A 26400-nucleotide genomic window follows, 5' to 3' on the forward strand; every position below is an offset into this window, starting at 1 on the left:
CGAAAGGCTTTTTAAAAAAACAAAACACTAATATTTAACTTGCCTAAGTGGAAAATATCAAATAGATATTCAACTGGCAACTTTAAGTAGGAAAAAACAAGCAAACAATGGAATCTAGGTGAATTTTTCCCCTTCCTATCATAGCTCCCTCCTGGTAAGTGCTACAATTCTAGGTGAATTGATACTCCTCCTTTATCTCATTTTCATAAGGGGAGACTGCATTTGTGTGTGATATGTGTATTTTACTATGGTCCTACACGATATTAAAATTTCAAAGTAAAATAGACAGGTAAAAGACATTTATTGACACTGACCGAAACATGTACAAATATTTCTGAAGAACAAGCTGAAAACATTTTCTGGTTTATTTTTTCACACAGAGACCCATATTACTCTGAGGACAGAACGTAACAGCTTTCCTTGGTGGAAAATCACAAACAGGCAGTAAGCTTTGCCGAGAGAGCAGTTCTCGTCCTTAAAGAACTGCAGGGAGGAATGCTTCTTGCTAGTGGTAGTTGGTGCTCCCAGGCCTGGCAGGACAGGACCAGATGAGGGAAGTGAGGGCACTACTGGAGTTTCACTATTTACAGCAACATTGACCGCGCTGGAGCTTTGCCTCTGGGCTCTCTTGAAAGATGTGGCTTGAAAAACAACCAGCACTGGGACTGAGAAAGTGCATCTGCAAAGCATGTGGCCCAGGTCCTAAGAGTCCAAACTGTGTCCATCGCAGAGTGGCCTTCCGCTCAGAACAGTGTCCAAATAGCACACATTGGCTACACCGTGACTGTGACAGGTCACCACCAGGAGCAACCCCTGTGATGTTCCAAAGAGCAATTAGCATGTGAAAAGTAACCAAGAAAAGGCCTTTCCCACTGCCTCCTCTGTCTCTGGGGCAGTGAGGCCACTATCTGTAATCCACTGCTGTGATTGTGAAAGTTTGCCCATCATGAATATCATTCTTTCCATTCAAATTGCTTCATCTGGGTCTTAAAAGGCATTTCGAAAACCAGATGATTCAGTAGAAAATGCAATGTGCAATTTTAGTCCAGAGTCAGAACTTTGAAAATATTTCTGCTTATTCAAGTTAATTTCTCCTTCAGAAATCTGAAATTAGGTATGGTAAGTTAACGATTATACAAACAGAGCTGCTTTCAATAATTTAATTATTAGACTCATGCCCCCCAAAAGGAACCTGCATGAAATATTAACTATTACTCTTAAAGCAATTTGGACACAGTCACACACATATCAGGAAAGGAAAATAAAAATTCTCCCCAAAATGCCAGTGTTCTGTTTTGGTGGGAAAAATAATGACAACACAATTAGAGGTAAACAATATTTTCTTCGGCTCCATCTCCAGTTTCCCCATCTTGCCTGGTCAGTGTTTGTAGATTTAGCTTTGCTTCTGCTATAAACGTCTGCTGCTCAGGGCCGGGTGGGTTTGAGTCAGGGGGGGTTAGAAACTCAGCCTCAGAGATGTCCAAATCTGCAACAGACAGACAGCACAGGTCACAGGGGAGTCAGCATGAGACCCACAAGGCAGGTGAACTATGACTCAGCCAGCCACAAGGAGAATGGTGGAATCCAGTGAGAAAGAAACAAAACAGGCATCTAATGATCTAATTAGTACGATTAAGATATACTTGCTTGTATGTACAAATGTCTCCTGTGGCTAAACGGAACCTTCATAAAATACTGCTAGGGATGTGTCAAATAAACAGACTTGTTACCATTTGTGGGCTGTGAAAACACTGTTATTGCTGAGAAAGGGTAATACCTATTTATTATTTATTTATTTATTTTTAAAATATGTTTTTATTTTAGAGAGAGAGGAAGGGGGGAGAGAGAGAGAGATCAGTTGCCTACTGTACAAACCCCAACCGGAGACAGAACCTCCAATCTGGGCATGTGCCCTAACTGGGAATCAAAACGCAACACTCAACCAACTGAGCCTCACCAGTCAGGTTGGTACCCATTTATTTTTAAAAAATGGGTTCAAAATCTTAGAAATACAGTGCATACTCTAGTTACATGCAATTAACTATATTTTTATCTGCATAGCACCTTCCTTCAAGTATCTCAAAATCAAGAATTAACCTCAAGACAAATAATGTATCTGGGATTTTGCTGATGTGGGCAAGGGATGTGGAGAAAGGAGTTGAAGGATGAAAACCCTTTAGCCTCACCATTATGCAAATCTGTTAACATTATACAAATCACTTAGCAAGAGTAGCCAGGTTCCTAGGGAACATCGTCCCAGTATCACTATAGTTTTTTTCTGTTACCTAGCAACAGCAGGGCACAGTCTATCCTCCTTTTTTTTTTTTCTGGTAAAACCCTCTACTATATGGTTTTAAAGGGAGGCAAAGGGGGGGTTTTGATTTGAAGAAAAGAAAGGCTCTTGCTGCAAACCATTTTCTTTGCACTTGTTCCATTGACCATCCTCCCTGGGGCTCAGCTATGTGGCAAAATGACAAATAACAGCTCCAGTTGGAGCGGACAGCAGAGTGTGCGTGGAAACACAGGTGGGGAGGATGTGTAGCCCGGGGCCCTCTGCTTTTTTTCCAGTCATTAACAAGAAGCCATTATAATCCTTGCCACATTTACTCAAAGCCTCTATTATTTAGATGGATACACATAACTGCTGGCATTCTAAGGACAAAAATGCTTGTGACTTTTGCCCTCTTGACAAGGATCTTTGGTTGTTAAGAGAAAGCGGAAGCAAGGCCTGGCAGGAATGAAGAGCAAAGTGTCCTCACAAGGCTCCTGGGAGAGGGAAGGGAAGAGGAGGTGGGGAGGAGAGTCTGCACGGCACACTCCGCTCCAAGGTTTAGGTCCTCCATGACTCTAGATGCCACTGGGGCACAAAGAAAAAGCAACCCATTTACATTGGAGTGACTTGATTTTACTGACCTCAAATCTAGATCCTGTGCCTCGAACACTGGAACTCACCAACTGCTGAAAACACTCCCACTGAGGATGCCTCTGACTTCCATGCGTCTAGACTCTGCAGGGGTGGGCAAACTTTTTGACTCGAGGGCCACATGGGTTCTTAAACTGGACCGGAGGGCCGGAACAAAAGCATGGATGGAGTGTTTGTGTGAACTAATATAAATTCAAAGTAAAGGAGCGGAGGGGAGAGCAAGAGAACCGGATAGAACAGCCGGATCCGGCCCGCGGGCCGTAGTTTGCCCACGGCTGGTCTAGAGAGACTCCTCTGGGACTGTCCCAGGTCTTACCTCCCTCGTTTAACCAGGTAAACACACACCCACCCTGGGGCGATGATCTCCTTGCCAGAGCAATATAAATCAACCTAGAATGTTCTATGTCCTATCTCACGGCATTAGGAGACAAAGTGTGCCTGTGTGGTCACAACACACTTTCACCATTTCAACTGTTTTTCCCAGCCATTGGATGAACAAGGCCATTTCACCTCTAAAAACAAATATTCCCAGTTGAACTCCTGATGTTTAATATTGCACAATCTAAAAAAAGAGAAACCCACACAAACCTCAACACTTGCATCCAGCAGATGTGGCAGGACAGCTAGCCTGAGACACTGCAGTGCCGCCTCCTAGCCAGCAGAGCGGCAGCAGGGCACAGAATATGACGTAGAGAATGAACAATCACCCACTGAATGAGGCGGTTAGGAAGTGATTACTGACAAATGGGACAATGCCAGGCACAGTGGAAGCCAGTAATCCATGTAGTTTCCTTCCTCTGAGTGTGAACACTTTAGCAAGGAATCTAAAATACTGGTGAGTCTAGGTATCCGGTAAGTCCCCTTAATGGTTTCAAGAGAAAACTTGTTCAAAAAGAGCCAAATATATATCAGGAAGAATTCTTTTATCTGCCATATCCCTAGTTCAGGGAGACAGAAAAACAAGAATGATTGGGGGAGGGGGAGAGTTAATATGTGCATGTGTGTGTAAGGGGGTATAGAAGTTTAATCAGAGTTTTTTCAAATAAGAATAAAAATACATTTCTAGGCAAGAGCTTACTGGATCCTAAAGCGAATGGCCCATGTTGTAATCCCAGATGTATTAATGGAGGTGGCTGTGGTGTGTGTCACCTGGAGGGGAACTCAATTTCCTTCTCCGTGTTCCTTCTTGGTTTCTACCCGGACTATTTAGGCAAGGTCAGACAGCCAGTCTTTGAAATTGAAAGCCGTTCTGTGATTTCTGGTTTTATTACTCCACCTCAACCCTGAGAGAACTCCAACACAGCAGTTGTATATTTCTCAAGGTCAGTCACCTTTTTCCACACTTTTTACCTTAGAGAGTGTAATCATCATATAGAACTTGAAACTCAAAAAACATTTGTTAAATAAAACCTCACTGATTCAGAAAGCAGAATTCTTGGGGAGTAAAATTAATCATCCTATTTGATTTGTGACCAAAATGCCTGTACATTGCTGGACATAAAAATAGAATACCTCATTTTTTAAATGAGCAAAGAAATAGTAATACAGTCATTATTTGGGCGACTAAAAGCCAAATGCTACTATAATGAAACAAACTTTAACTTACAAAGAACTTTTCAATCTAGTGTCTCAACACAACTTTCCCCCTCAGTTGACATAAAAGAACTACCTTCCCATTCCTCTGGAAATTAAACAGAGTGAGCATTGATGTCCTTAAAATAAGGTCACATAAGATGAAAGACATAAAAGCCTAAATGCCCCGTTAAACCAAGTGGAGCAGTAGAATCTTGGTGCAGGGTTTTTTCTAGTTAACTGAACTTTTATTCTGATCCTAAAACTCCATCCTCCGTGGGAAATTTCCTTAGACCCATCATGGAGTTTTCAGAAACCCCCTGCACTGATACCCAGAGACAGTTCCCTCAACCTCCCAGTTTGTAGCCCTTAGTTGCAACCTGCTGGTTGACATTTGCATTTATCATTTTCACACTTTTCTCTGCTCACCAGCTGTTGGAACATCAGGGGAGTGAATCTGGAGTCTGGGATGACATACAGCCATGGCAATCAGCTCCTGAAAAGCTGACACCAGCAGGAAGTAAAATTGGCCTTCCCTTCATTGGCTCACCGTCATCCTTATTCTTTGGCGCCAACTGAATCACTGGTTATTTTCAAGACCAGACTATAATCTCGAGGTGTAAAATGCACCCATGTGCCGTATTAAAAGTGAACAAAGTGCCTTCTAAGCTGAGAACTGAAGGAAATCTTTTAAACCACAAGGCAAAATGTAACCTTGGGCTAGTCATTTCCCTTCCTCTGGGCTTCGGTTCATAAAGGATTGAACGGAGATCATCATTCAGGCCTCTTAAGCGTCTTAAACTATGTCAGAATTTTTACATTTGTGTCCTGGCTCGGGGACTCACCAAATAATCTTCTAGAGGTGCAACAAATGCATGCAGTTTTCAACTGCTTTATGCTCAATAAATGCACATTTATTACCCTAAGTTGCATTTAAAAATAATGTTCTTAGGGTAACTTCCAGACATATGTCCATCCTCTAGCTTCAATCTTCCCAACAACACATATTTGAGCTGAGCCCTCGTACAGTCCTCAGGGTAGGATTTGGGAAGCTACCTAATAAGTAGAAGATAATGCCCACAGTGGAGACCTGTACTTGACCTTTCCCTCTATGAACAGCCAACATAAGGGTAACTTGTCATAAAGAACAGGTTTGTGACAAGTCAGAAAGGTTGTCTATCATTTAAAAATATTTAATTAACATAGTCTTGGCCGTTGTCTGCATTTTCTGAAAAGCATCTTAAATCATGACCATTTTTAAACAAAAGCTTATTGAAAGCACCAGTATACTTTTCATTATGAAGATCAACTCCCAAAGTCTGAGTGTAGCTCCACAGTGTACCCCATGACCAGGCACCAGCGGCCCAGCACGACAAAAAGGATGCCGAGTCTACTCTTGAGATTATTGGTGATGCCTCGTTTAGCCATGTCTCATCCTGTTCCACTCTCCCCAACGAAACTCACAAGACATAGGTTCATGTCTTCTGGGTCTTGGCTCTGTTCTTGTTTATTTTAATGAAGCATTCTGACTTACACTTATTACTCTATCCCTTGTGCATGTTCCTAAAATTTACACTCTCCTAAAATAACTCTACCTCCAAAAAATTTTGTCATTAATGTTCCAAGTCTGCAAAGTAAGTTGTTTCCCCTACTTAATGATTGATTCGTGCTTATACTGTGAAACATTTAAAAAATCGTTTCCTGATGGCATTACTGGCAATCACTATTTTTTCTCAGGAGCACTAATGCGCAGCATTTTCCTTCTAATGGAAAACACTTACTATACGAAGCGTGAGGTGTCTTTAGAGCAAAGGAAAATTGGTCTCTGTCCCTCATTTTGCTCAACTCCATTTTCCGTAGTGAGCCACAGACAGGATGTGAGCCTCTGGCAGGAAAACCACTCTGGAATTGCTATCTGAAACCAATGCTCTCCATGGGTGTTATGATTCCCTCTACTATTCCTCATGTACCCATACTGCACCTGAAATAAAATAATCAGCATGTGCTCTGGGGAGTGTGAGTGTATGTGTGTACACACACGTGTGTGTGTGTGTGTGTGGCGTGCATGTGTACTAGTAAGTTTATAATGTAAGAAAGCAACTGAATTTTTTGTTTTTGTGACTATTAGAATTGGGCTTTAGTTCCTTATCAGTAATTAACGTATTTGGAATAACCTATGTTGGTTATATAGGTAATGCTGACAAGAAACACAGCAACTGAAGCAACCAGTACAATGAAGATGTGATTATATTAACACAAGACACGTTATGATGTGCCAGTTCTCCCTGCTGTCTGAACTTTGATTTGTTCTCACACTCTTCTTTCTCCCCAGAGGGTGCCAGTGCTAAGGAATCAGGACCTTCACATCAGCAAGCTCCATGGGAGGATGGGGCAATTGCTTCTACCTCCCCCTCTTCTTTGAGATACATTTCAAACACTGTTTCTTTTTATTTCAAAAAGGTATGTTTCTCTAAACAGGATTCTTAATAGGCATTAATAATAAAAGAATAGAGTGGTCAAGTAAGCTGATGAAATGCTGGATAAATTAAGGTTATTGACAGAGTCCAGAATTTTAACAGGTTCACCTGTATTATAAATCTCAGAGGGAAAAACAGAACGTGGGCCCGGCTGGCGTGGCTCAGTGGTTGAGTGTGGACCTATGAACCAGGTCACAGTTTGATCCCCGGTCAGGGCACATGCCCGGGTTGTGGGTTCGATCCCCAGTGTGGGGCAAGAGGCAGCCAATCAATGATTCTCTCTCATCATTGATGCTTCTATCTCTCTCTCCCTTCCACTCTGAAATCAATAAAAATATATTTTAAAAAATAAAATGTGACATTCCCCAAACTCAGCAGGATGTCCTCACAATGTACTTTGCAGTGTTGTGTTTCATGTAGCACACTTCGGGGAATACTGCATTAGAGAATGATAAACCTATTAGAGACTAAAAAAGAGACAATCAATGACCAAGATGCAAGAATAAATCAGAGGTGAGAAACTGAAAATAGCTGAGGGTTCCCAAATTCAGAAACTCTTAACTCTGTTTACAGTGTCTATAGGGGACCCTGGTAATAATCAGCAATGGCTGCTGAAATCATTAGGAGAAAAGCTGATGGAAAACTTTATAATGGAATGGATCAAGCTGAGAACATCTGAACTCACAGATCAACCTTAATATCATAAAAAATAAACAGACATGGTAAGCCTCCTAATGAATGCAAATAGGAAATAGACAACATATACAACATAGTAAATATACAACACTATTTATGAAGATTTTTTCATGCCAAAAAATAAGCCATGTATCTAGTCAAACATGAAATATGGTCCAAACTACCAGTTGACAGGGAATATAGAGAAAAAGAATATGTTAAATGACACCACAGGAATACAATCAACAAAATCCAGAATTTAAGAAATTTTTCAGAAAATAGTTTCCCCCAAATAAAGTCTTTTAAATAAACAACCTAGTCTTTTCAACAAATTGTAAGATTTCTTTTTTAAAAAAAAGGACAAGAGAACCTTAAAAGAGACTTAAGAAATAAACAAACCAAACACAATATACGCAATTATTTGGATCCCAATTCAAACAAACCAAAGGAAACATTGAGACAATCAGAGAAATTCAAGTACTGACAGTATGATTTTTAGTAAAAATTACTACATTTTTAGGTGTAACAATGATATTGTGTTGATGTTAAAAAAATAAAAAAACACTTCCATGTCTTTTAGAGAAAGATACTAGAGTATTTTTAGATGAAATGACAGGACACCCTAGATTTGCTTTAAGATAACCCAATGTGTGAAATGTTCCATGATACATTTTTTAAAGTCCATAGTTGGACTATAAAATTATAAGGGTTCTCTGTTATTACAACAGCATAGCTTCTACATATCTGACGTAAACGGAACAGTGTAGCAATAAATTAGAGGCCTCCTCTGGATGCTGAGTGTGCTTAGATCAATTTTAATGCAACTATACGACAAGGCATTGGCAAGTGCCATGTAAGGATTTATATCTCTGTGTAAAGATACATAAAATAGATGAGGTTCATTTGAGTTTATAGCTACATAGATAAAAAAAGGATACAAATTCAGGTATGGTCTTTGCTCTTGACTAAATAATCTAATATCTCCTATGTGAAATATAATTCAGAAGAGATTCATACCCTGGTGCAGTGGTCGGCAAACTCATTAGTCAACAAAGCCAAATATCAACAGTACAACGATTGAAATTTCTTTTGAGAGCCAAATTTTTTAAACTTAAACTTCTTCTAACGCCACTTCTTCAAAATAGACTCGCCCAGGCCGTGGTATTTTGTGGAAGAGCCACACTCAAGGGGCCAAAGAGCCGCATGTGGCTCGCGAGCCGCAGTTTGCCGACCACTGCCGTGGTGCATTTGACTGTGACAGTGAATTAATAAGGTTCTCTTAGAATTTAGATTCCTATTCTTTAGTCTTTTGAATTTACTTAAAACTAAAATATAACATTAAAGAAACATGAAGAAAAAGTAGTATGTCTAGTCCAATAATATCAATGTAAATTTCAGTTTATAATAGTAGGTGTTAATATGCGTTGCCAAAAAGATGAATGAAATAGTGGATACCTGATTCAAAATTTCTACCTATCTAATCAGAGTCATGGGAATTGCCAATTTGAAATTCTCATGTTTATAAAGTACCTTAAAATTTTATTTAGTCTAAACCCTGTCTTCTGAGAATTAAATGGAAAATCAAGAGAGTTTTGCTTTATAGGGCTTCTCTCTTTAAGACACTAACATTAGTTGCCCTTGAGTGAAACATTCAATTCAATCCTCATACCAATCCACAGCGGTAGGTAACTATGGAATATGAAAGAGAGCCTAGAACCAGCACAGAGACAGACCTAACCTCAAAACACAGGAAGCTGAAGAAAACATCCAAAAAAACAATTAATATCTTTAAAGAGTTATTTAAAATATATTTTAGCTACAAAACAGGAGTCCATAAAATAGGAACTATAAGAGAGCAAGAAATATCTCTTGGAAATTAAAAATATGCTAGCTGATTTTTAAAAAATTAATGCAATATTAGGAAATAAGAAAATCTCCCAGAAAGTAGAACAAAAACATGAAGAAATGGAAATAGAAGGAAAACAATAACAGAACAATCAGAGGATTCAAGAGGTCAAACTTATAACCAGAAACAGTTCCAGTATGATAAAACTAAAGAGAAACAATTTTTTTAAGAAAAAATTTCCCAGAATCAAGACAAATATGTCTCTAGATTGAAAAAGCCTAATGCATAACCAGCAAAAATGATTTTAACAAAAGACCACACTAAGGCACACTATAAAATTCATCCAGAAAGAGATAAAAATATAATTCTAAAGGCTTCCAAAAAGTGAGAACAAGTTACAAACAAAGGGTTAGCAATCAGAATGGCATCAGACTTCTCAACAGCAACCATGGCAAGTGAAGAATCAACTCTTTCAAAATTCTGAAGGAAAATAATTTTCATCTAGAATTCTAAGCCCAGATATATTATAAAAACCAAGTGTAAAAGTAGCAAAAAATAAACAAATGAAATGCAAAAGACATTTCAACTAATTTGGAAAAAAGTTGCTTTCATTACACCTTTTCTTAGGGAATTTGGAGCTATGCCTACCAAATAAAGAAATATGCCATTACAGAGAGAGAGTGGGACTGAGGACATAGGATCCAACACAGAAGAGCTGTGCAGGGAAGCCCGGGGGGGGGGGGGGGGGTAGAAACAGCCACATAGCAGGCCGAGGGAACAACAAGGGCACATGGGAACAGGAGGACAGAGAATCGTGAAAGGGAAATTCCCAAGAAGAAAAATGAAGCTGATAGGTATTCGATGTGCTGTGTGTGTGTAAATACTGTTGATCCGTTATGGAGAGGTAGGAAAGAAGGTACCAAGTTAAGAAATTAGGGAAGTATGAGTTGCAAGAATGAGCTACTAGTTCCTACTCATGATACTGGCAAAAATTTAGAAGTCTAACGGTCCTAAGTGTTGGGGAGTAGCCAAGGAAACTGGGACTCTCCTATACAGCTGCTGAAAGTGATATTACACAACTTTAGAGAGAAATCAGTAATATCCGGCAAAAAAAACAAAGACATCCTTACCACTTCTAGGCATCAGGATCGAAACAAACTCTCAATCATGTGCACAAAGAGATGTGTACAAAAGGATGTTTACTGAGAATAGTTTGTAATAGGAAAAAAGCGGAAAACATCTTTATTGCTCATTTGTAGGGTAATGAAAATGCTCTTATTTATTCATATAATGGAATAGTATTCAGCAGTTTAAAATGGTGCTACATTTATGAATATGGACATTGAGTAAAAAAAACAAGACATACACATATATATATTCATATATATGGAGAGAGAAAAGGAGGGAGAGGGGAGAGGATGGGTGGAGAGGGAAAGAAGGGGAGGGGAAGAGGAGGCAGAAGAAGGATAGGCTATTTGTTTTAAAAACAAAAAATATACTATTTATGGCCCTGGCTGGGTAGTTCAGTTGGTTAGAGTGTCATCCCAATACACCAGGATTGTGGGTTCAATCCCTTGTCAGGGCTCACACAGGAGAAAACCAATGAGTGCATAAATAAGTGGAGCAATAAATCTATGTTTCTTTCTTTCTCTCTCTCAAATAAATAAATAAAATTTAAAAAAAGAAATACAGACAGATAGCTGTATATATATATATACATATATATATATATACATATATATATATATATATATATATATATATATATATATATATATGTAGCGATAGCATAAAAACATACTGTGGACATGATATACACCAATTACAGAATATTGGCTAACTCTAAATAGAAAAAAAAAAATAAGGCAAAGGAACTTCATATCTGTAACATTTCTTTAAAAAAGGCAAAGAGATATCTAAAGCAAATATGGCAAAATGTTAACATTTATTAAATACATGCCTGATACATATTTCCTATACTTTTCTGTAAGTTTGAAACTGTTCGTTCATAATTAAAAGTTTTATATTAAAATGCACAGCAATCAATTGCAATTATAGTCTTTATTTGTATCTTGAGTAAAAAAAAACTGGAAAAAGTATACAGACATTTACGAAACAACTGGAAATTTAAATACTGCCTATATGTTGTTATTATGGAATTTTTGTTAATTTTTTCTTGGTGTGATAATAGCTTAAAAAATAGAGCGTTATCTTTTAGAGATGTATACTGAAATGTTATGGATCAGTAAGCATTTACACATGATTTTTAGAGTATTGCTACAAAATAATACAGGGTGTGTGTGTTTTGCGGGGGGAGGGGAGGTAGGAGTCTAGCTTATTAAACATGACTGGCCATAAGTACCTAAATGTTTGAAGTTGAGTGGTTGTTTTACTTCTCTGTTTAGTTTTAAACATGCCTGAAATTGTCCATAATACATTCAAGTAGACAAAAAATATGTCAAGTTCAATTTTTAAATCAAAACAAATTAAGATGTTCAAATCCTGGAGTCTCTGCTAAAAAGCAGGGACAAGTTTTTAAAAGTGCGCCAAATGGAACGACATGCAGATCTCCAGCTACAAGGACAGGGCAGTATTTCATGGCTCTGAATTCCTCTGCAGGATGTAGCGACCAGGAACGGCTCAGCACCATGCTGGTAAAGTAGACTTCCTGGAAACTGCCTGCTGCAGGACCCGACCTACCCACACTGAAAGAGTTATGCCTCTCATTTTGCAGAGAGAAGAAAAATTGAATTCACTTCTCTGCCAGCTGAATAATGCAGGAAATCAACCCAAGAATTTTAATGCTGCATTTACTTCTTACTGGTTCAGTAGAGGGAAAAGCAGCTGTTTAAATTCTTAAGCATACAAAATCCAATGTTTTTCTCTAAATCAGAAGAAGGCAAGCAATTACACCAAACACACCCAAGTTAATTAGTTCTACGTACTTTTTAATAATTATGTTATTACTGGGCCAAAAAAAGAAGGCATCCAATGTTTGAAAGGTCTACAAATGAAGGTATTTTTCTCTTGATCAACTATAGAACTATGAAATGTCAAAGAACTTTGTTTTCAGAACAACATAAAATTCTTTTTTAAAAATGTGAAACATTATTTCCCTAATTCTTTTTTTGTTGCTAATCCTCAAAAATATTTTTTCATTGATTTTTTTTTTTTTTAGAGAGAGTGGAGGGGAGGGAAAGAGACAGAGAGAAAGACATCAATGTGAGAGAGACACAGATTGGTTGCCTCCTGCACATGCCTTGACCAGGGCCTAGGATTGAGCCTGCAGCCTAGATACCTGCCCTTAACCGAAATCAAATCCAAGACCCTTCTCCAAGGGCCAGTACCCTATCCACTGAGCCAAACTGGTTAGGGCTTATAATTCTTATTTGTGAAATAACATTTGCCAAGAAGCCAAACCCTGAAATATCGTTTCCAACTGAAGCCTTGAGTTTATGCCACTCAAAAATGATGGTAATTTTAAAAGTACAACATATATAGAAAATGTTTTCTTCAATGCCAGTTTTCACACCCTTGGCCTTCTTTTCACATTAATATTTGTTATCAGAATATATTTCTGAAAGTTACATTTAAAATAGGTATTTTTATAAATTATACAATTAAAGAAGTAGGCAGTTTGCAGAGAGAGGCAAAATTGGGACTTTACCAAAAGAGCAATTAAAAGAGAACATGCATCACACGCTAAACTGCTCTCCTCCTTAGAGCCATCTCTCCCCATTTTAAATTGTCTTATGCATACAAATGTCACATGAAGCTCCTCGACTTGTTAATATCTGTGCTTTCTGACATGTGACCTGTGACTAACAATTGAGCCTAAAGCAACTCGCTAATTTCCCCTTAATTATCTACCAGCAGATACAAATCCCCAGTTGGCACACTATCCTCCTCCTCTTCTCAAGGAGCCATAGCATTACCATATAACCTAACCTTTCTTTAGTGCAGGGGTGGGGAACGTTCAGCTTGAGGGCCAGATAAGGCCTGATCAATCATTTGCTCTGCACCTGCCAATTAGAAGTGAGCTAGTTAAATGTTAGACCCCAAATAATTTTGTATGGCCTTGGAATGATGTCCTAAATGTCCAAATGGCCCTTGGCAGTAAAAAGGTTCCCCAACCCTGCCTTAGTGGAGTCAGCCAGCAAAAGAAAGGATCATGAAGAGTAGTCTTAGCTACTTCCTTAGTGACCAGCGGTCCCCGTTCCTTCCAGACTGCTGAGGGCCACAAAGCACGCTGCCCTGAAAAAGCCTATTCCCTCATAGAGTAGGAAGATGCAAACCCAGATAACTACAATAAAAACAGGACATCCTGCTCACTGGCTAATGAATACTGCCCAAAGCTGGACACCACATCAGAGGCCCTCCAGAGGGAGAGTTTCCAGATGTGATGACCAGGACAAACTTCAGAGAGACAGCATCTGACCTGAGCCTTAAAGGCTAACCAGGTTATTTAAGGAAGAGATGCCTCCTGTGGAGGTGTTTCAGGTGGAGTTTGATGCTGTAGGAAAAAATAAAAGATTTGTCAAGTTTGGCTGCAATATGAGTTTATGAAGATGAATAAAGGGATGGGTGCGGGAAAAGTAGGCTATGGAGGATCTTGAATGGGAGTGTTGAGAGTTTTAACTCTAGGGGTAAGCTTGGCAGCTACTGGTGATCAGGGCCCTCCTGGGGTCCCCTGTAAGTCTACATACTTGACTTCACCTGCACGTATTGCTGCCCTGAAACAAGAAATTCAGCCCAGGAGCAGAGGGAAGGGAGCCATACTGCCCCTGACTTTTGCCTGCCTAGAATGAGTCCACATTTATTCATTCCTTTGACGATAAAGCATTCATTCTTTGTTGATTAGTAGAGGACATGTCAAAATAAAAACTGGTTCGAGCCTCTCATCCATTCATTCTTCAATAAGCACTGAGAGCCTAGTGCGTGCCCTGCACTGGGCCAGGCACCAGGGAACTGGGTTGAACACAATCTCATCTCAGCACCCAGGAAGTTTATAGTCTGTATAATCACTTCAAAAACTGTTTCAGTTTCTTAAAAGTTAAACAGGCACCTATTCTAGGAGCTATTTTATTCCTAGGTATTTATCTAAGAGAAATGAAAACATAATACACAAAAAGCCTTGTACAAGAATGATCACAGTAGCTTTATCCACAATAGCAAGAAACTAGAAATAAGTCAGTTGTCCATCAAAAGAAGAATGTATAAGTAAGTGGTAACTTTATTAATGCAAGATTATTCAGCGAAAAAAGGGAACCAACTCTGGATTTATGCAATAGCATGGATGAATCACAAAAATAATATGCTGGCGGGGCGGGGGTTGGGGGGTGGGGTAGACACAAAAGGTACATAGTGCTGATTCCATGCCACTCGAGAATAAGCAAAATTAACCTGTGGTGATGGAAAGCAGATGGGTATTTGCTTCTGGGGTAGGGATTGGTTGGAGGGAGGTATAAGGGAGCTTTCGGGAGTGATGGAAACATTCTGTGCCCTGATATTCTTTCCAAAAAAACTGATTGAAAAATAGTGTTAATAGCTGAGCATTTCACTGTATGCAAATTTTATCTCAATCAAATTATAAAAAACATCTTGGAGTCTAAAGGGGGGAAAGTAACAAAATATGGTGGAAAATAATAAAGGGTCTTTGGCACTTCAGGATCACACAGGAGAGGGTCCTGTCCCAGCCTGAGAGGCTCTGGAGAGAGTCCGGAGCTAAGTCTTGAAAGATGAGTACGAGTTAACCAGGCTGGGAATAAAGAATGGAGGAGAGGATATTCCCAACAGAGGATATACATGTACAAAAGGTAGGGGGGCTGCCCTTTTGGATGAGTGAGAGAACTTCAAAGGCTGGACCACAGGTAAGAATGGACAGAATAGTGTGAGACTAAGGCTGAGAGATTGGAGGCCAGATCAGTCCTCTAGGCCCAAACATATAACTCCCCGTGCTGCATCAGGGATGGCTAACTTTAGCACATGGCACATTTGTATAATCCCAAGAAAGCTGACCCAGACAAGCCCTAAGAAGACGGTCCATGAAACCTTATCCATAGGCCCCAATGCTAGCCTGGGGGCCAAACAAAGCTCTACCTTTTTTTTTTTTTTCTATCTTTTTAAAATGTTTTTATTAATTTTAGAGAGAGAGGAAAGGAGAGGGATAGAGAGATAGAAACATTGATGAGAGAGAAATATCGACCTGCTGCCTCCTGCACGCTCCCCACTGGGGATCGAACCTGCAACCTGGGCATGTGCCCTGACTGGGAATCAAACCTCTTGGATCATGGGTCAATGCTCAACCACTGAGCCACAATGGCCAGGCAAACAAAGCTCTATCTTAAACTCATCATGTTGAATTTCGTTTTCAAAAGACAACCCATGTGGTAAATTGTGTTGGGATATGTCATTTAGATTTCAACTGTTCCAAGAGAGAAAACAAATGTGTTTGAAGGGTGTGCCACAGGCAATGAATTTATTTCAACATATATTTACGTCAATGTTTTTCCCAGTGTATTTCAAGAAATAGTCACCCTGCAAGGTGCTGGGCTGGAGAGGAGACTGCTGTGGCTAAATGGGATTGGGAAGGGCCACTTCTGGAGATTCACAGTACACACAAGCTCAATAAAAGTTCTGAAAAAGTTGTGCAGTCCCCAAACCAGCATTTCTCACTATTACCTGACTATGGGAACCTTTTATCATGTAAAACCTAGTGAGAGTCATTAGAGTTATGGAACATTTTTTGAGACATATCTTCTTAGAAAATATCTGAATGAGACAAAGTAAGTCTTTCAGGTCACCACGGCAACCATTTGGGGAGCAGTCCAGTGGCTCAAGTGACCCAGTGCACCTCATACTGAATTACCCCTTTTCTTAATACAAAGTATAGAAGTAACATTGGTAACAACCATGTCTATTGAGTACTCCCAAATTTCTAAGTATTTTATGTTTTGTATTATGTAATTCTCCTACCACCAACAGAGTAGGTACTACCAGAAATCCAATTTTGTAGATAAGAAAACAAACACACTAAGTAAGTGTAAACACTTGTTTGAAATTTCACAGGTAGCAAATGGCAGAGCTGGATATGAACCCAGACATAATTTCCAAGCCCTCGGTATTAATCACTATGCCGGTCAACCATCTCCATTGTTCTATTAATCAACTGCATTCTTTCATGCATTCATTTGTTCATCCATTCACGTATTCATTCATTCAAATCCCTCACTGAAAAGTGAAGTACTGATAATTCATGTAAGTTCATTATACTGGAAAAGTATGTTTTTAGTCTATTTTTTATGAAACTTGGTTGAGGAGGTGGGAGAAGGTGGATGGATTATTTATCTTCTCACCTTTGAATGACAGGGAAATATCACATCACCTACTTTCCTCACAGAAACATGTCTGGTCTTGGTCATTTTGGTCAAAAATAATATTTGCCAAGCAGGTTTCAACCCTAGTGGGTTTTCTGGGATAGTCTTGATTCAGTTATTTAATCAAGCCTTTCATGAAATATGTTTTCTGAATTTTCCTGAATCATGTTCTCAAGGTTAGCAAATGATTTCTTTAAAAAAAAAAAACACCCTGAAAATAATCATCTCTTAAAAAAAATGAAAATCATCACCAATAACCATTACCATAAGTGCTATAAATTTGCAGAACTACATGTTTATAGAAATACTATACATTTTTTCAGAAAATAAATATTTTGAAAAAAGAAACCAAGATGGCGTCATAGGTAAGCACCTAAACTGCTGCCTCACACAACAATTTCAAAACTACAACTAAAAGACAGAATGGACACCATCCAGAACCACAGGAAAGCTGGCTGAGTGGAAATTCTAAAACTAGAAGGAAAGAGAAAAGCTCACAGAGAATTGAAGGTACGGCAAAGGGTCTTGGTGCGCGCAGAGAGAAAGGGCGGCTGAGAGCCTGGCTGACTTTCTCTGGCGGGAGGGGGAAGGAAGCCCCTGACTGCACTGAACCCAGTTCCGACTGCACTGAACCCCAGTTCTGGGCAAAATCTCATGGACCCAGGCTCATACAGGGGGAGTCTGGACTGTCAGGTAGAGAGAAAGGCACCCGGAGACTCGGAGACCCGGGGGAGCCCCGGGGGAGCCCCAGCGGGCAGGGGTCTGGAGGCACACGCGCCAGTGTGCACAAAGACGGTGGAGGTTGCCACAGGCTTTCCCTAGCAGAAGGGAGTCGGAAGCTCCTAACTGCACTGAACCCCAGTTCCAGGCGAGCCCCTGGGGACCCACGCACTTACGGGGGAAAATCTGGACTCTGGGGCGGAGACTCGGAAGCCGGGGAAGGCAGAGGTCTGGAGGCGCGCGAGCCAGTGTGCACAAAGATTGCGGAGGTTGCCACAGGCTTTCCCTAGTGGAAGGAAGTCGGAAGCTCCTGACTGCACTGAGCCCCAGTTCTGACTGTACTGAACCCCAGTTCCAGGTGAGCCCCTGGGGACCCACGCTCTTGTGGGGAGAATTTGGACTCTCGGGCGGAGACTTGGGAGCCGGGGAAGGCAGAGGTCTGTAGGCGCGCACGCGCAAGGGCAAGGCTGACGGGAAGCCAAGACTGTCTGCTCTGCCCTCAGTCTCCACCCCATCCAAGCTGAGCACAGAGGCTTTTGCAATTTGGCAAGTCTAATCCTATAAGGCTGTCTCCAGCACTGAACTTCTCCCAGCGTAGCTGATCCTCACAGCCATCTGGCATGGAGGTCAATTCCTCCCAGTGATACCAACAACAATCAAGACTTAACTACAGCAAGGCTGTACACACAGTCCACAAAGGGGTGCACCAAGAGTATCCACCTCAGGTTAACTGGGGAGGCCGACCCACTGGGCCATATAGGAAACCTAGCACACAAATCTACCCTACCAACTCAGGGAAGCAATGAAAATGCGGTGACAAAGAAATAGATCACAAACGAAAGAAATGGAAGAAAACAAACGACTGGATATAGAATTCAAAACCACGGTTATAAGGCTTTTCAAGAATATCCTAGAAAAGGCCGATAAATATAACGAGACCCTCGAAGATATGAAGAAGGACCAACTAGAAATTAAACATACACTGACTGAAATAAAAAATATTATACAGAGACCCAACAACAGACTAGAGGAACACAAGAATCAAGTCAAAGAATTGAAATACAAAGAAGCAAAAAACACTCAACCGAAAAAGCAAAAAGAAAAAAAAATCCAAAAAGTTGAAGATAGTGTAAGAAGCCTCTGGGACAACTTCAAGCATACCAACATCAGAATTATGGGGGTGCCAGAAGAGGAGAGAGAGCAAGATATTGAAAACCTATTTGAAGAAATAAGGACTGAAAACTTCCCCCACCTGGTGAAAGAAATAGACTTACAAGTCCAGGAAGCGTAGAGAACCCCAAACAAAAGGAATCCAAAGAGGACCACACCAAGACACATCATAATTAAAATGCCAAGAGCAAAAGACAAAGAGAGAATATTAAAAGCAGCAAAAGAAAAACAGTTAATTACCTACAAGGGAGCACCCATACGATTGTCAGCTGATTTCTCAACAGAGACTATGCAGGCCAGATGGGAGTGGCAAGAAATTTTCAGTGATGAATAGCAAGAACCTACAACCAAGATTACTCTACCCAACAAAGCTATCATTCAGAATTGAAGGGCAGATAAAGAGCTTCACAGATAAGAAAAAGCTAAAGGAGTTCATCACCACCAAACCAGTATTATATGAAATGCTGAAAGGTATTCTTAAAGAAGAGGAAGAAGAAAAAAGTAAAGATAAAAATTATGAACAACAAATACATAACTATCAACAAGCGAACCTAAAAATCAAGTGAATTAAAAACCTGAGGAACAGAATAATCTGGTGAATATAATAGAATCAGGGGCATAGAAAGGGAGTGGACTGATAATTCTCAGGGGGAAAGGGGTATGGGGGGCGTTCAGGAAGAGACTGGACAAAAATCATACACCTATGGATGAGGACAGTGGGGGGCAGGTAAGGGCAGAAGGTGGGGTGGGAACCGGGTGGAGGGGAGCTATGGGGAGGAAAAAGGAGAAACAATTGTAATAATCTGAATAAAGGTTTCTTTTAAAAAATAAAAATAAATTAAAAAAAAGAAAATAAATATTTTGCCTTTCAGCCCACTTTGATTTATAAAAATAAACATTTAATTCTGTCTCTATGTGGGTAGGTGGGCATGTCTAGGTGTGTGTGGGTGAGTAACTGAACATCTTAAGTATTGCAGTAGGCAAGAGATTGAATCTGACAAACACATCTGCTATATCTCTGTATATCAATATACAGTATCTACGTCTCTTATCTGATGAATGCAAAGAGGAAATATTTTAATTTACTGGCAGCAGGATTTGCAAATATGCTTCCATATTCTTACCAGGAACAATGATAACTTCTTTGAGTAGGATAATCTGAATGTGATTTCCCTCAGTACTTTCTTTGCTTCTAGGCTTACACAGTTCATATTCAGCCTCTCCCCCTCTACTTCCCATGTTCGTTAAGGCCTCTCAGAGCAGAGGGAGCTCATAAAAGATGAATTTAGTATTTGATCCTTCACAACACTTTACCTCAGGCTGCTTGTTCAGCATAAAATAACTTTAAAATTTTTTAAATCTATGTAGGTAGTTGAGTACCTTAAGAGAAAGCTAAATATCTGACCCCTTGCAGTGTTGCTGAGTCTCCTTCCAAGGGGGGTATGATCCAGTGCATGGTCCCCAGGGAGATACCCGTGTGCAACTGCACTTCTTCACACTGGAGCCTGAATGCAAAATATGATCTCATGACTACACACAGACCAACAGACCATCACATGTTGGCCAAAATTGTTCCTTGTGCTTTCTCCTACCCACCGATGTGCCCATGAAAAAGCGGTCTGCATATGCAAACTTGGTGAATATATTTTAGAGCTCATGCTGAACAGAAGCATCAAGCATCTAAAAATATAGGATGAGTTCTACTTGTGTATAATGTCATGCAAATCTGGATAAATGAACAAGTAATCAAAAATAGCACAACTTTAGTAGGAATAAATTCATCAAGAGTCAGACGTTTAACCTATTCATTGGAACTAATATGAGCTTTGAAAACCTTTGGTTTCTTAAAAGAAGGCTCCATTGTAATCAAATTGAATATACATCAAGCTTCCAAATTCTAGTTATAAGAACATCCTCCAAATAGAATCATATGGAAGCGAGTACAGACAACACAATATTCATACACTTAAGCTTATATAATTTTAAGAATATGTAATAGCCCCATATTTACTATGCTAAAATAAGAGAAAAAATCCAGCATAGCTTAACAGTTAACTTTAAGGGCACATCTGAAATGACAAGAATACAAGCCTCAGATCCTAAACACGCAGATTCCAGAAGCTTTTGGCAAAGCCAAGTATGCGAAACCTCTTTGACTGCTAATATCACACCAGCCCATCTTCTGCCATCTGCCTCTAGCAAATGTCAGTGTACTCCCTGTAGGGGAACATGCTTCCTTTCTGAATCATTCCTACAAAGATATCCAAAAACATGGCCTACCACTGTTGAGCATGACTGCCCTGAATTTGGGGTAGGGGGGAACGAATACCATAGCCTTCTCTCCGTAATCCAGAAAAATCCAGAATTCTCTCATCTACTTGACCAGGGTCTAATGTGATTGAGGCAAACATGTACAGACTCAGGTTCTGAGAGCCCATGAAAAGGCCACACCATCCTTGAGAAAGAGGAACTTCAAAATTCAGAATCTATAAGAACGTACCAAGGCTAAGATACCTTAGTGTTAAAACCACCTTCTTATTTTGGGTTTCACATGAAGAGGGCTTTGAGCATGCAGTTCCTGTTTTCGTTGCTGGTGGATTTATGAGTCTCAGAGTGCAATGCCCTTCTTGCGGTGTTACAACATTCTGTATGATTAATTGATTGCAAATCACTGTACAGGATGCCAAGATCACTGGTAGGAAGCAGGTCATTAAATAAAAATGAACTCTGCCAATGTTTTGCTTGTAAATGTTGCTTCCAAAGCCTTAGAGCACCATTCCTTCCAAAATGGCCTCACCTCCCCGGAGAAGCAGCGTCTCCTGTGTTTGTGGTGGAGGATCCAAATACTCCATATTTAAACCAAACGTTCTGCATGTTTTGCTGCAGGAAGAAAGGGCTGCAGTGTGATGAAAGCTGCACAAAGAGAACTGTGGAAGGCAGTCCCCATGAAAATAACTTTGCACAGCCTCACTGTGAAATTGCTCAGCAAAAGGCTCAGAGTCCTATAAGCATAACTGGAAACCTCATAAGACTACATTTTTCCTTAGGTAAATTTTCAAACTGAACATTAACATATCAAATTAAATTGAATTAATTATCTCATCCAAAAAGAGAATGGATACCCAGGCCCCCTATCCAAGGAAACTCAGCAGTGATTGATCATGGCAACTTAACATCTCTGCAAATCAAAACTCAGGCCCAAGCTTAATTATTATCTGGCTCGAGGTCCGAGCAGAAGAACAGGATAAGACTTCTCCCCTCAGCCAGCTGTGTCTGGGAATTGACCAGCCAAGAGAACATAGGTGCCTTTCAGTTCATCTGGGGTGAAGCAAAGGGATATATTTCTTAAGATGCCACTAAACTTAATTTTAAGATTGCTATAAAAAAAAGTGTGATATTTCAGGCCATATTTGAAAGCTGACAAGTAGAAGGTCTGCCAGGGGAACTGGTTCCAATTATAGGAGTGTATTTACCTAAACAAATACTAACTGTTTTTGCCTAGGGAGATACACTGGACTGTTAAATAGGATTTAGCAGGAGAAAAAGCGTTTACAAAAGTGTTTCATTGATGCTGAGCTAGCGATGCATGTTTAATTTACTGGTGTTGGAGCTACTTTATGGTTAAAAAAGAAATACCGCAGCGAACAGATAAGTTGACTAATACTTATTAATACAACAATTAAATGCTAAATTGTTTATGTGCCATCCTCCTAAAATGACAGCAATGGATGCATTTCTACTTGCTTAGAACAAATTAAAGCATTTTGTGGAGAACACTACATTTTTATTTGCTATGCATGGCCATATAGGACTATACATATGATGATCTAAATGAAAAAGTAACTCCTATAAAAAGACGCTCTCTAGAGTGGTACAGAGTGCCAATCCCAAACTGATCAACAGGACTGGACCTCAGTAAACAAAGTTATTTCCACATTAATGAGGAAGAGTTGGTAATTGTTAAAGTCTGCTACCTAGAATTCACTAAGATATTAAAGGCAAGAAATCTTGCAGTTACCCTGACATTTTAAGAATGCCATCTAGTGTTAGGCTAAGTGAAATACGTCACACAGAGAAAGACAAATACCATATGATTTCACTGATATGTGGAATCTAAAAAACAAAATAAACAAACAAAACAGAAACAAACTCAGAGAGAGAGAGAGAGAACAAACTGAGGGATTCCAGATGGGAGGGGGTTGGAGGACTGGGTGAAAAAGGTGAAGGGATTAAGAAGTACAAATTGGTAGTTACAGAATACTCATGGGATGTAAAGCAGAGCATCGGGAATACTATGTATGGTGTCAGGGGGGTATTAGAATTATCAGGGGGATCACGTCATAAATTATATAACTATCTGATCCCTATGCTGTACACCTGAAACTAATATAAAATAATACAGAATGTCAAAAATAAACAAACAAACAAACAAAGAAGTCCATTTAACGTACACTCATCTTACAAAAGTTTGAAACTCACTTGATTCGGGGAGCTAGCCTGCCTGAGGCACTTGTCTAGCTGGCCCATATGAACAAGCATCACACCCCATAGCTCTACTAGCTTTTCTTGACCTCTTCCAATGCCTCAGTAAAGTCAAGCTGTGTGGCACAAGCTCATAGTTGCTTTCATTTCTGCCAAAGCGTGCAAACCTTATCCTTCATTCATGTCCTAAATATTTATCAAATGTTCATTACATGCCAAACACTGTGCTTGGTGCTTGTGATGGAGCAATTAAAGAAGACACAGGGAGTTTTCTATCCTCATAGCTGATTCTATTGTGGGGCAGACAGACATTACGTAAATTATTACACATGCAATTAATTACAATTATGGTAAGTGCTAATAAGAGATGCTTCCCAAACCAGGAGAAGTATAACCTCCTCAATTTAAGTGAAGAAAAACAAAGTTAGACCACCTGTTTTAATCAATAAAGTTTTACCGGAACACAGCCAATCGCATTCTTTACGCATTGTCTAGGGTTGCTTTCAAGCTACATGGCAGAGTTGACTATATGCAAGAAAGACTTCATGGCCCAAAAAGACTAAAATATTCACCATGCGGTCCTTTAAGAAAAAGTTTGCCACTCTCTGAACCAGATGGTCACATTCTTCATAGGGAAATATAAAATAACAGTCCTCAGCTGAACACTCCACATTCTAATCAAGCCCTCAAAATAAAATCTCCATGGTTGGGCGGACAAAGAGTGAGGAAGGAGACAGTCCCCAGATTTTGATCTATGGACAGGGTGATGCTTCCTTTACCAGTTTTGAATCACTATCCCACAAGTCATTGTGACTGACAGGAGCATGCCTCATCCTTTAGGCATGTTTGGTATGTAAATAGTTACAAACCTCCCTTCCAGACGCAACCCTTAATCACTTTGAGAATAAAAGCCACACTGCCACACTGTAGTAGAGCAGTCCAGAAGGTGGCCCACAGATGGCATATATGTGTGTATATGTACAAGTGTGAGTGTGTGTGTTTTAATATATATATATATATATATATATATATATATATATATATATATATATTTCATGTTTTAAGCTAAGGATAACCCAAGGCCAGGCCTAACCTCTGGAATCTTTTGTACTCAGTGGACTCCCACTTCAGCAGCTTGTTCAAACCAAACTGGAGCCCAGGGTGGGGAGGAACAGGCAGCCACATGGCTGGCTGGCTGCCTCTGAATCCACCCACCTGCTGGTTTGCTCTCCTGCTGTGTCCTGGGCTCTGTGCGCTAGGCGGGATGGCCCTGGCCCAGTTGGCTCACACAGTCAATCTGCCCCCAGAGAACTATGCAATCAGGAAGTTGGCAGGCAGCACCAGTGGCTCACCAGGCTCTACAAGCAAATGGCATGTTTCCCTTTCCTGGTACAAAATCTGCAAAAGGAGAAAGTCAGTCATCTACACTAGTCAGTGAGAAAGATTAAAAGTAAGCCTTTGAGCCCAATCCTTTATACTCTTGTCAAGACGTAGATTACTGAGAGCCAGCAATATTACAGTTTCCTTTAAAATGTTACCCAAAGTTTTAGTCGAGATTGTAGAAGATAAAGAGTTGCCCAATGATTTCCCAATTTTGACTTATACAAACTCCCATAAATATATCTAAATAATTTGTTGTCAAAATGAATGTTTCCAACCCTTCAGCTCTGGTTTCATTTAAGCAATCCAATATAAAGGCATCTAATATCCTTCCTGATCATAAAGAGAGCTCAAAATTCCCAAAGCTCCTAATTAGGGCCTTGGTTTGGAAATGCAGCCTAATGAATCTACAGACTCAATACTTGCTGCCCTAATTCCTATGAGTTAACATAGGCTTGATAACAGACACCTATATCTATAAACATATAGACATATGTTTATCACAATTTCACTGTTATGCCATTTTTAAAAAATAAAGTTAAACTCACTTTTCTAACCAAGTCAAAAAAGCTCACAATATAGGTAAATTATAGTTCAACTTTGTTATATTTATAAATAATCAAAGCCTTCATGACACCTAAAAATATTGCAATGAAAAAAATTTATAATCATTTTATCCTATGGTAAGGGTTAAAGTATGCCCCCACTCCCCAATTCATATATTGAAAACCTAACCCCCATGACCTCAAAATGTATTTGGAGATAGAGCCTTCAAAGAGCTCATTAGGGAAGGCCCTAATCCAACAGGTCTGGTATTCTTAGAAGAAGATGCAATTAGGACACAGACATGCATGGGAAAGACCATTGAAGTCAGAGAGAAGGAAACCTCAATCTCAGACCTCCAACCCCCAGAACTGTAAGGAAATGAATTTCTGTTGTGTAAGCTTCCCAGTCTGTGGTACATTATTATGGCAGCCCCAGCAAACGCATACAGCCTTCTTGTCAAATACACCTTTGTCACTGAAGCTGACAGTACCTAATGCCAGTTTCAGTTTTATGGGAAATTGCCTAAAGGTCTTTGGCAAAGCTCCTTTCCACATAAATACAGTGCCATTTCTGAATTATGGAATAGCTGCAAAACATTAGAAATTATCATATACTCATTTCTTAAAGACTTATTTAAATGCTAACTACAACATTGCTTTTTATTGGGAAATTTTCTATTTTCTTTCCATGTGTAAAAAAAAAAGTCCTTTAGAGTTCAACACAGCTGTCTGTATTTTTTAAAAAATCATTGCCAAGATGAAATATTCTGAGTAAAATGCTTTGGATTTCGAAAGTATTTTGATGGGCACTAAATTCTAATATGTAGCAAAGGGAAACACTATTTTGGTATTCAAACATAAAGTTATTATCTTTTTCCAACGTCTACATGACTAACTCATAAAATCTGGCTCTTAATTTAAATTGTATCATATGCATGGTGAAACCATAATGCTTTACATTGAAGAGAAACATTTCAGGTAGCCTGCAAAAATTGATGTACAGATAAAAATATAATTGAAAATGGGGAATAAGAAGATTTCAGATTAATTTTCATACCATGAAGTGTTTTCTCTGTTGATCAATGAAAAAGGCAAACATCATAAACTAATAGATGCATTGAGTAAATAGTTCTAGAAATCTAAAGCTAGAAGGGAAAAAAAACCTCATAGGAATAAAGTGTTTCTTTGTTTGTTTTGCCTTTAAAAAGAGTAACACAGTTGAGCATTTCATGGG

At 39.5% G+C, this 26400-nt stretch overlaps 1 protein-coding gene across 6 annotated transcripts in view; it reads right to left on the minus strand.

Moving 5' to 3' along the window:
* Positions 1 to 351: 351 nt before the first annotated feature.
* The window catches only part of ARHGEF28 (Rho guanine nucleotide exchange factor 28), a 297368-nt gene continuing 271319 nt past the window's right edge, over positions 352 to 26400 (minus strand). For all 6 annotated transcript variants that reach the window (XM_080682721.1, XM_080682719.1, XM_080682718.1 and 3 more), the window contains one exon: positions 352 to 1486. In XM_080682721.1, coding sequence (XP_080538847.1) covers positions 1323 to 1486 — 164 coding nt within the window. In that variant the 3' untranslated portion in view covers positions 352 to 1322. The remainder of the gene's footprint in view (positions 1487 to 26400) is intronic.

The sequence above is a fragment of the Plecotus auritus genome (assembly GCF_963455305.1).
Source record: "Plecotus auritus genome assembly, chromosome: 7".
Classification (NCBI taxonomy): Eukaryota; Metazoa; Chordata; class Mammalia; order Chiroptera; family Vespertilionidae; genus Plecotus; species Plecotus auritus.